This window comes from Corylus avellana, chromosome 9, assembly GCF_965113065.1.
Source record: "Corylus avellana chromosome 9, dhCorAvel1.hap1.2, whole genome shotgun sequence".
In the NCBI taxonomy this organism is placed as follows: domain Eukaryota; kingdom Viridiplantae; phylum Streptophyta; class Magnoliopsida; order Fagales; family Betulaceae; genus Corylus; species Corylus avellana.
The window spans coordinates 17,149,448-17,161,917 of record NC_142498.1 but is presented as its reverse complement, the minus strand read 5'-3'; the positions used below and the strand labels follow the sequence as shown (position 1 = coordinate 17,161,917).

Genomic DNA, 12,470 nt, shown 5'->3' with positions numbered 1-12,470 from the left:
GTAATGCTTGCACCTCATCATCTAGTGCAAGTTTCATGGTAGACAACTCGTTCAACATTCCCTGAAAATTACTTAGATGCTCCGTAACACTATGCCCATCTTTGTACTTCAAATTCACAAGCCTTCTTATCACAAAGGCTTTGTTTTGAGCAGTCTTTCGTTCATAAAGACTCTCTAACTTCTGCCAAAGACCATAAGCATCAACTTCTTTAGCTACGTGATGAAAAACACTTTGATCAACCCACTGCCTGATATATCCAACGGCTTTCCTATTCAATTTCTTCCAATCATCGTTGGTTACAGCAACTGGTTTAACACCTTTCAATTCAATGGGGTCAAACAATTCCTTGCAATACAAAATATCTTCCATCCTAGTCTTCCAAATTGAATAATTGGAAGCTGTGAGTTTAACCATGCTATTAGATGACTCTTCCATTTAATTCACACAAGAACTCCACACAAACAATGAACCAAAGGCTCTGATACCACTTTGTTAGGGGTGAACACCAATTTCAGATACTCAGCGGAATTAATCTACCCCTCTTTGTGCAAATTAAATAGTAACACAATAGCAAAATAATAATCAAGCAAACCCACAAACAAGACACCAAGATTTTTACGTGGAAAACCCTCCAATGCGAAGGTAAAAACCACGGGACCTAGTCCAGTTAAATCTTCCACTATCAACAATAATGAGTTTACAATTTGTCTTCCCTAGAGAAATATCTAGAGGTTATCACCACATCAAGAATACAAGCATTCTTGGATTAAACATAAATTCATCACCCTAAAGTGGATTCCAACAATAATAAAGAAAGATCTCACCAAGTAGGTATTAGCAACCAAGCGATTGGAGAGGAATTCCAACGATCGACACCAGTCAATACGTAGCACTCGTCGTCAGGAGCAACACTCTAAAATTGCATCAAGATCGGACCACAAATGAACCTCCAATCTCTGACGGATGTGAATAGGCGAAATCTTTTTTTTTTCTTTTTCTTTTTCTTTCTCTCCCTGCGCCGCACTGCTTCTTTTTCTTCTTATTATTTTGTCTCACGTCTTATATATATATATATATATAGCACACAAAGAGTTTGAAACTCTTTGTGTTGTCCACGTGGGTTGGTCCCCACATAAAGAGGGACCACCCAACAGAGTTGGACTTGGTCATATTACTTAATAGATTTTCCTAGATTGGTTTTGGGTGTAAATTTTCAGGAGAATTTTCTTCTATTCATGTAGAAAAGAAGTGAAGGTTTGCGAAAGTGAAGAGAACAAATTTGTCTTTTCAAGATGATTGTTATTGATTTGGTATCTTATTCGCAGCTTGTATTTTATGTACATTTTTCTATTAGGAAGAAGACTTTCTGGATTACATAAGGTCAGATAAAGAGCCACCCTTGAGTCTAATTCTGTTCTTCCTCTCGGCGAATATTGAAACAGCTTCCTATATCCAAAATATGAAGAGAAAAGGTTGTAAATTAACAGAATAAGTAAACATGTACTTGAGACTGATATAGAAGCGAGTTAGCAAAACGCCAATCATACCATATTGTCCATTCAACAGTGAATTGCTCAGAGAAACAAACTTTGTGTTTCAGGCCATAAACTTGTCAATCTTCCAAGTTTGAGGTTCATTTATCATCAACAAACACTCTCCTTTAAGAGGACCTTTAACAACATAAACTTCCACCCCAAGGACACAAGTGTCATCAATAAGATATCTATTTAATGAATTATCAATTTTTACTGAACATATCAATTTTTTGTCTAATACAATTTTTTAAATTTCCTAATACAATCCCAAACGGGCAATCACTGGGCGCGTATAGCTTTGATGGTAAAGAGCACTAGGAAGGAAACATCTGGACCATGAATTTCACTGAATGAATTTAATTAAAAGTGCATTAACACTGAAAACAATGGGGGTGATGGCAGGATCATGTGAAGTAGCTAGTTTTATTTCAAAATCTTATAATCTCTGGTACTTCGATCGTTACCTCTATCTAATCTCGTTAAATCTTACTAGTAATACATGTATCTTAAAGTTTCTCTTATTTTAAAATAGAATATATTTGATTGCTGGAATAACTGTTTTACTGGAGTAAAATCTTCATTAAAGTTCTTAATAGAGCAATCAAGTCTTTCATTTTTGGATTCTTGCATTTAATATGTCAATCTTCTTTCAAACGACTCAATTACTTGTCCACATCAACATGAAAAAAAAAAAAAAAAAAAAAAAACACGACAATTTGATCCTCGTTCTCAATCTCGTTCGGACGAGCCTCTCGGTGGCTCTTCTTGGCGTATCACGTAGCTGCTCGTTCAAATGAGCTTGTATCCTCATTCGGACATCCTGGGTGCGCGCTGGCACCATACTTTTATTACTTGTATCTGCAACATATTCACACGCGCACCGACCTACATCAGAAGACTCTTGTGGTGGTTGTTACAGCTTTACAGCAAGGGTTCAAGAAGAGTTGACGACGGACATGTCCTTTTGGGAAGAGTTGACGGACATTTAGATGTTCAAGTCCCATTTGCTTCGGCAACCGCTTCTGCGGCTTATTTCTAGACTTTTCTCCAATATAAAGATAAAGATAAAAAATTAAAAAAAATTAAAAATTAAAAAAGCAACAAAGTGGAGAGAATGGTGAGATGTTAAAGTTATGTTCTGAGCAAAAACGTGGCTAAACAATTGGGAGGTACTTAATGGTTAAGGATAAAATCCAATGAATCAAGATGACTAAAGGCTTCAACAGCCGCCCAGCAGCAGTTCATGGGACTCCTTGTTTCACTCCATGGTGTCTTGCCTTTTGACAGCCGTAGCTAGAAGTAATATCATTTCTAGTTTCTATTCCGCCAATGTATTTCTTTAGTTTGTGAATTGTTTTTGTATTCTTTTGTACGAAGCTCTCAATCCTTTGTGGTTTTATGAAACCAACACAGAGATTTCTCGAACTCTTACAATATATGCCCCTTAACCAGTGTAATATATAGATTGAACGAATTCAACTTGAGAACATGCAAATAGGATTTACACCATAAAATATTTACATATCCCTTTACAGAAAATTAAGAAAAAAGAGATGACAAAATTTCCTAATCTCCTAATCTTATTCGTAAAATTCAGGCTTTGTTAGTTAACATTTTTCCATCCTCCCTTTTGCTTTTTATGTTTAAAACAAAAATATTAACAGACTATACAAAATACATAACACTCAAAATTACTTTATGCATCATAACACTTTTTCAAACAAATAACATAAAACAACCTCTAAAAACCAATAACAAATTGAGCCTTATTCTCGTCCAACATAAAACATAATATTAATTTGAGGAGAAATCCTTAACCATGGATATAACATCAATTTTGCATTCAACGAACAAAGCATCACCCACCAAGTAGCCCTTTGATGAGTCCTGTACATCTCTCTTTGACAAAAACTTGGGGAAACCCCAATAGCTGTTGGGATCCGAGAACCAGTACTCAGCTATGAGGTAAGAGTCAATCAAATTTATTAGATTTTCTTGGATTCGTTTTTCATGTAAACTTTGAGTAATGATGCAAAGCACGCGGCGTGCGTGGCACGCCCACGCACGCCAGTGCAAAAAATTTTTTTTTTTTTTTTTTTTTAAAAAAAAAAAATAATAAAATAATAAAAAAATAATAAAAAAAAAAAATTTTGTGCCTGGCGTGCATCACTGTTGATGCACGCCAGGCGTGCTTTCCATCATTACTCGTAAAGTTTTAGGAGCATTTTCTTCTGTACACGTCAAAAAGAAATGAAAGTTCAAAGCATATTGTTGTGAAAATCAAGAGAACAGACCTGTCCTTTCATGGTGATTGCCAAGGATTTGGTTCCTTATTCGCAGCTTGTATTTTGCGTACAATTTTCTTTTGGGAGGAAGACTTTCTGAATCATCTAATTTCAAATAGAGAGATATGTATGTGCCGGCTCCGGTTCCTTCTCCCTCCTGCTCGAGACTCAACTTCCTATATCCAAAATACAAAGACAAAGATTGTAAACTACGAGATTGTAAATCATCATTGAATTTGGAGTGATTATTGACTTTTAAAATCATCATTGAATTTGGGGTGATTATTATTGAATTTTGATATATTTATACTTTTAAAAGCAACCTCACATTCAGTCTATATATATCCGTGTAAGAAAACCCTACAAAGCTTGTGAAATGTATAATTTAACAAAAAAATTGTTCATATACTTTGGATATATAATCAACTAATTACGTTCATGCAGTTTACTTTGCATGACGTTGGGTATTTAAATTGGACAATAAGCAATCAAAATCTTTATTCACTCTACTCTTGTTAATATTCTGTTTGTTTCGTTGTAAAATGATTTCCAGAAAATGTTATCCATATTTTCGAGTATTTGGTACGACGTAAAATAATAGTCAATGAAAAATATTTTCTGTTTGACCGAAAATTCTTCTTTAATTTTCGGAAAATAGTTTCTATTTTTAAAAACTGTAAACATTTTTCCGAGTTTGAGCATCTCATTCTCAAATCAACACCCTACCGATACCAACCCAGAACCCCGCTGGGACTTGACCGGGACCCGACCGGACCTGCCTTGGACCTCACCGGGACCTATCCGAGACTTGCTCGAGACCTTGCCGAGACTTGCTCGAGACCTTGCCGAGACTTGACCAGGATCCGCCTGGGACCCTGCCGGGACTCGCCTGGGACCTGCTCAAGACCTCATCGAGACCCAGGACCTCGTCGAGAACTGTCCGTGTGGCGTCCTACATCACCTATGTATGGAGATGGAGATATGCTTATACGAATACTTACATCATTTATGACAACAACGTGTTTTACCAAACATGCAATCACAAATATGAAATCGTAATCCCAAATGTATACTTAGAGTAAAAAAGTCAAAGAAATACTTTTGAAATTTTTTATCAAAATGCTATCTTTTATTTGGCATAACCTTTTAGCCTTTTAGGTATTAAAAATATTTTTTAAGCTCTAAATTCCATGCAATTAATTAAAGGTGCATTCAAAATAAAAACATAATGCCTCGTTTGATAGGCAAAATGATCATAACTATTATTGGGATGAGAAAATGTGGAATAGAATAGCTAATCTTATTTCTTAGTTTGATAGAATTTTTTTCAAAGTTGAGTTGAAAAAATTTCTTTCAACTTAGTCTATAAAAATCACATGTGTCCAGAAACAAACTCATGTTGCAAGGTGAAAGACCCTAGCAACCCTAAATCTTTTAAACTTCTTATAACTATTGTAGTTTTATACGAAGGCCCCTGCAAGGTTTTGTGTTTGGCCACCCCAAGGTTTGGTCTTGGCCACACAAACACTTACCGGAAGTAAAAGATGACAGCTATATTTCTTCAATTTCACCCCAATTTCTTAGAATCCACATATGCTCGTGTTACAAAATGCCTGATGTTACAAAATATTGGATGAATAGGCTGAACAAAGCCCGCGCAAAATGCAGATTGTAGCACCTCTCATGCGATTAGGGGGTAAGTTTCATATTCCCAAATATGTATAAAGCGACAAAGAGTATATAGCTCATGTTAATTCCGTTCTCATACATGAGATGCATCGGAAATCAAACACCTCATCAGAACTGGGTTCCGCACTGTTGTGACATTATCAATTTTGTTCCCGGGAGTAATCCTGAAACATTATCCCAATGTCTCGATAATTGGATCCAGCTGTAAAAGCTTGTTCGGAATAACCGGTCTACTGATTTTATCACGTGTCTGACGCTTGTTTGTCTATTTTGGACGGTTCCCGGGTTTGCCTTTCGTATCGAACGTCATCTCTTTTCTTTTTCTATGCAGGTGTAGAAGTTCCTCTAATGTTACAAGGGAACTTGTAGCATGCAGACACACCTTTTGAGGTGTTATTTGAAAAATCTTATTCGTTTTGTCATGAGTATCGCCACGTGTTGTCTTTCATGTGGTTCGCCTTTTGCACTTCCTAATTATCCCCGGCTCGTGCTTCACTTCTTGCTATATATTCATTTTTTTAGACAAAATTTTCTTTTAACTCATTTTAATAAGTGATAAATATCAATTTTTTATATATTTTTTTTAATATTTTAAATGTTATTTATTATCATTTCATTAATTTAAACATGCAAACATTAATTTTTAAAAAATTTAATAATATTAAATGAGACATGCCTATTAGAGTGGGCTTGAAGAAAATTTTTGGAAAAAATTTGTCTTTTTTCGTGGTTACCGGAAGAGTTTCTCAAAGACCACAATGATTGTCTTGTCCACCGCTCTCCATCATTCTAAATGCCCAAAACGTTTCTATCTCTCCAACGTTGCTCCCTCCTCTTTCGCCGCTGTCACCGAACTCCATCCATGCCACCACCAGTTAAGTCGACCATCCAAGATTGGTCACGTCACCAGCTCGAAATCCGGCTGACCTCTACCTGCCACAACGACCGGCGACGCCCACCATCCAAAAACCGGCAAGTCAATAGCTCAAAAATCAGGCCGAACGCCACCACCACTAATTTTTCTCTTTTATTATCTGGTTTTTCTCTTGTTTTGGGGAATAGAATCTTGGTTATCTTGCTGATTATGTTGTTTATCTTGCTTCCGAAAGTACATAGCAGAGGCTTTCTTGTTGCAGTTTTTTTGTTTCTATTTGTTCTTGGTTTAACACAGTTCATAAATTTCTTATCTTTAAGGAGGACATGAACATAAATAAATAAATAGAAGCGTTTTTGGCTTTTTGCTAATTGAATAGGATTTTGGACTCTATTGATTACTAATGGTATGTTTTTTGTAAATAAGTTTTAAGGGGTAATTTTTTCATTTTTGAGTTGAACGAATGTAGTTCATGAGGAGAGATCTTTAAAGAAAATAGTGTTTTTTTGCCTCCTTTATTCATTCTATAACTTCCTAATGGGAGATCTTTAAAAGCAAAAGAGGCTAAAACCAAAGAGTTTCTCAAACGAGGAGAAAACAAGAAGAAAACACACAAAAATGAGGTCTAATTCATGGAAAACTTGCCTAGACCTACCTTATTGAAGATGAAATAGAAGATAATCTTGTTTTACTCTACAAGTTATGTCCAAATCATGAAATGCCCCAACTCTAGTTTCCTTGCCTCTTTTTTTCCTGGAAAATTACAGTTTTTGAGATAATAGTATTTGACATCGTTATTGTTAACTTCACAATATTTTATTAAGGACATTGAGCACCTAAATGTAGAGGCAAATGTTTATATCGGAAGCAAAACATTTATGTAGGTTAAAGGTAATTGACCTTCAACTATGTAACTTCAATTATTATCACTATATGTATTTACCTGTCAATGTCATTGACTTGTTTGTTTGTAATAATGATGTTACTAAAGGTTCTAAAAGTATTGAATTTATACATTTAAATTTTAGAAATTTTGCAGAGATATTGGCAGAAGTATCAAGAAGAGAGAAGACAACAAATTTTGCAGAGATATGGCTGAAGTATTAAGAAGAGAAAAGCTAGATCCTAAAGTATTTAGAAGAAAGAAGGTAACAAATTTCTTTGTAATACTTATTTGAGAAATCATATTTGTCATTGATAGAGGTCAAAACTTGTTCCAAAGTTTTGTGTAAATTTAATATATGGAAAGGTTTGTTGCTCTGTTGAGAATGTTGAACAAGTTGATCCCATGTATTTTGTCCTGATGTGATAGGATGGGAAGTGTTGGATCATGGGTCAGCTATATTGGGCCCGGTAAAATGATCTATCGGCTCATCACTAAAGCTCGGTTATTTTTACTGTTCACCATATTTATGCTTGGCAAATTTATACTTATCTGAGCTAGACAAACATAACGCTCGGTTCAAAAACTCGGTTAGCCAAGTCTTAAATAGACTACTGAGAATTATTTTCAGAACATTAGATATGCCTGCATGATATTTTATTCATCATTCTTCAATATATTGTTTGACACGTGGACCCTCGGTAAGTCCACAGCGTCATGTAAACAGGTGCAACCCAATGCCTATAAAAGGAGGGTCCCCTCTCAGAATTTGGTAACTTCTTTTTTCCCTCTTAACTAAATACTCTCTATTCCATTTATCTTATCTACAATCTTTGAAGTTATATTTCTCTTAAATACTGTAACTAACTTAGGCATCAGAGCTATCTCCAGCCGAACAACGCCGACAGCTTTGATCATTTTTCTTTGTTATATTATAGTCAGGCAATTCCTCAGGCATCAGGCTATTCACAAGGCCCATCCTACGTTATCATTCGGAAAACTGTCTAAACAGTTTGGCGCCGTCTGTGGGAACTCGATTTTTATCAGTTCTTACTAATCTCAATATTCCAATATGGTGAATACGCCCCCTCACCCTAATACAGCCCCGCACCCTGATACACCTCCACACCCCGTCCCAAATGTCCAAACCGATATCCCTGAAACATCACACGATCCAAATCCATAGACAGCTTTGTTGGAAGGTTTTATGAGGCGAATAGCCGAATCTATTGAAGCTATGAAGAAACAAAATGAAGAGATCGTCTCTATACTACCTCCTAGAGAAGATCTGGTACGAGAAGGAAGGCGAGAAGAGGTGCTCAGGGGGCCACCACCGTTAACCCGACAACAATCAACTCGACAAGACGCTGAAAGTTCAATACAAGGAAGTCACCATTTTGCCCGAACCAAGGAAAGCTCTCACTAGAGAGGGTCTGGTAGTGATGGACATCTTGATGGCAAATCATGTCGTGGTGACTCTAGTCATGGCAAATCTCATCATAGTCATTCCCGGTGTAGCCATTCTTATCATGATCGGTCACATCATGTAAAACCTGTGGAAGTTGTAGCAAATAAAGATGTTGAAGATCTTAAGGAGAAGTACGAGAAGATGGCTTTTTTAATTGAAAATGGTGTAAATCGGTCTGCAACCGAGGATCTTATGCAGCATACTAATCTACCCTTTACGGATCAGGTAATGAGATTTCCTCTTCCTAATAAATTTAAGAACCCTCGGGAAGACAAGTATGATGTAAGTGGGGATCCAGCTGATCATATGAAAAGTTTCCGAGCTCACATCATTCTTCATGATACTTCAGATGAAATAGCTTGCCGAGCTTTCCCTTTAACTCTGAAGGGGGTTGCTAAAGAATGGTTTGGAAGCTTAAGTCCTAAATCTGTCGATAGTTTTGATTCTCTCGGACAATAGTTCCTGGGACAATTTGTTGCTGTTCAGAAGAGGAAGAAAAACCCAGCATATTTATGGTCTCTCTTGCAAGGAAAAACCGAATATTTAAAAGATTTTATGTTACGATTTAATCGGGAGAAATTGACAGTGGAAAGTCCGAATGAGCAAACTGTTCTTTCAACTTTGATGCATGGCATAAAGGCTGATGGGCCATTGATGGCTGAATTAGCTCGAAAACCGACTTTGGGAACTCTTTGGCAATTCACCAACAAAGCTGAAGAATTCATTAATCAGGAAGAAACTGTTTCAGCGCTGATGAAGTCCAAAGCTAAAGGGAGCAAGCTTGTTTCCGATTCGGTTAGAGCAACACCAAGGATCTTTGTCGAAAAGAAGAAAAAGGATCATAATCAGAATTTGAGAAATCCAGAAAAGAAGATTGAGCTACCACCTAGGCAGAATCAACATCAACAATATGTAGGGTGGACACCTTTAAATACAACTGTTTATAAGGTGTTCATGGAGGTCAGGAAAGATTCGAGCTTCAGGTGGCCGGGAAGGATGAAAGCTCTTCCCCAAAATCGCAGCACTCAGAAGTTTTGCAAATATCATAATGACTATGGGCATTACATCGAGGACTGCATAAGTCTTCGGTTCGAGATTGAAAAATTCCTCATAAATGGAAAGTTATTGAACTTCTTAGCTGAGGAGAAGGGTAGAGAAAAAGATCCTTGGGATAGTCAAGCTCAGCGGTCAGGGCAGAATTCGGGGCAGAGTAATGACCGCTTGCGTAACCAAAGGCAGAAACGTGATGAACCGAGGATGCCTCAGTACAATCAACAAAATCCTTCAAACCAAACCATTGTTGGTGAAATTCGGACGATCTCGGGAGGTTTGGTTGGCGGATGAGAATCTAGTTCAGCATGAAAAACCTACGTTAAGCAAGTGAGAATGGAAGAAATCTTTTTGCTTGAGAAGCCCTCCAAAGTGTAGAAATAGGAACCGACCATTCTTACATTTTCCGAGGAGGATGCGAAAGAAATTTCAATGCCACATGATGACGCGTTGGTGATAACTTTGACAGTGGCTAATCACGTTGTTCACCAAGTTCTGGTGGACAATTGAAGTTCGGCTGATATTCTGTATTGGACAGTTGTTCAATAGTTGGGTATTGGTCGAGAGAAGTTGAAGCCCTTCCTATCACCGTTGATAGGGTTTGTAGGGGAGCGTGTTCAACCCATCGGGATGATTTCTCTTTCGATAACAGCAGGAACCGCCCCTAAATAGTCCATTATCATGGTGGATTTTTTGGTAATTGACCGACCATCAGCGTACAATGTGATCATCGGTCGTCCAGCTTTGAATCAATTGAAAGCTGCAACTTCTACCTATCATCTGAAGATAAAATTTTTGACAGTCGAAGGGGTTAGCGAGGTTAAAGGTGATCAGGTTGTCGCCAGAAGGTGTTATAATACATCTTTGAAAAAATGCCCAAAGTCAGCACTTTTGACGATTGGCAATTTGGGTCATAATAGGAAAATTCAGTTGAAGAAAGAACCACCTGAGCCATTGGTTGATATATTGATAGCTGAAGGAAAGATTGTGAAGATTGGATCTCAACTAACTTCAGAAGTTAGAGAAGTTTTCGTTCGGTTCCTTCAGGAAAATCTAGAAGTCTTTACATGATCTCCTGAGGATAGGCCAGGGATTGATCCTAAGGACATTGTTCATCATCTGAACATCAATCCAGAGGTAAAACCAGTGAAACAAAAGCAAAGAAAGTTTGCTCCTGAGAGAAACATGGCAATTGCCGAGGAGGTAGATAAATTGCTCAAAGCTCAATTTGTCGAAGAAGTACATTATCCAGATTGGTTAGCCAATGTGGTGATGGTTAAGAAGTCTTCTGGAAAATGGAGGATGTGTGTGGACTTCACCGACCTTAATAAGGCTTGCCCGAAGGATAGTTTTCCACTGCCTCATATTAGTTCATTGGTTGACTCAACAGCTGGGTATGAGTTGCTGAGTTTCATGGATGCATTTTCTTGCTACAATCAAATCTTCATGCACCCATCTAATCAGGATAAAACAACATTCATCACTGACCAAGGCTTATATTACTACAAAGTTATGCCTTTCGGTTTAAAAAATGCTGGTGCTACCTACTAGAGGTTGGTAAACAAGATGTTTCAAGAACAAATCGGGAAGAACATAAAGGTGTATGCCGATGATATGCTGGTCAAGAGCAAGCTACAAGCAAATCATGTGACAGACTTACAAGAGGCATTCATGACATTGAAGCGATTCAAAATGAAGCTGAATCTTATGAAGTGCGCATTTAGAGTTTCATCTGGGAAGTTCCTCGGTTATATGGTGTCAAGCCGAGGGATTAAGGCCAATCCAGAAAAAATTCAAGCAGATTTAGACATGCAATCTCCAAAGAATACAAAGCAGGTTCAATAGTTGACTGGTAGAATCGCGGCATTGAACAGATTCATCTCTTAGTCCACAAACAATTGTCTTCCTTTTTTAAAATCTTGCAAAAAGCTTTTGAATGGTCCGAGGAACATGAACAAGCATTTGAGTAGCTCAAGAAGTGTCTGGTCAGTCCACGTCTGCTTAGTCGAACTATTCCTGGAGAAATACTATATTTGTATTTAGCTGTATCTCCAACTGCTGTCAGTGTGGCTTTGATTCGAGAAGATGAAGGAATTCAGAAGCCAATTTATTTCATTAGCCGAGCGTTACATGGCGCCGAGGAAAGGTATGTGCAAATGGAAAAACTTGCTTTTGCTTTGGTGATTGCATCTAGAAAGCTTCGACCGTACTTTCAAGCCCATACAATCAATGTATTAAACGAGTACCCATTGAAAAAAGTATTTCGGAAGTTGGATCTATTTGGTCAGTTAGTCAATTGGGCAATCGAGATTAGTGAATTTGATATTCACTTTATTTCGCGCAATGCTATCAAAGGTCAAGCACTTGCAGATTTTTTGGTAGACTTCACCAACATACAAGACCTAGAGATATGACCAAAAGAAAAAATGTGGGTGATTTATGTTGATGGTTCTTTTACAAAAAAGAAAGGTGGAGCTGGGGTAGTGATGGTCACACCAGACGGGAAGGAATTGAAAAGCACTTTGAGATTAAAGTTGAAGACTACCAACAATGAAGCAGAGTATGAAACAGTAATAGTTGGGCTCAGTTTAGCCCAAGAGATGGAAGTAGAATTCGTGGAAGTGCGGAGTGATTCTCAGGTGATTGTAGGTCACATCCGTGGTGAATTTGAGGCTAAGGGCAGTA

The 12,470-nt window shown here is 37.4% G+C and overlaps 1 protein-coding gene across 1 annotated transcript in view; it reads right to left on the bottom strand.

Annotated features, from left to right (window-relative positions):
- Positions 1-3,330: 3,330 nt before the first annotated feature.
- LOC148583877 (protein RESTRICTED TEV MOVEMENT 3-like) overlaps positions 3,331-12,470 on the bottom strand; it is a 29,143-nt gene continuing 20,003 nt past the window's right edge. The window contains 2 exon segments of the mRNA XM_088510805.1: positions 3,331-3,494; positions 3,831-3,997. Of these exon segments, the coding sequence (XP_088366931.1) occupies positions 3,331-3,494; positions 3,831-3,997 (331 nt within the window).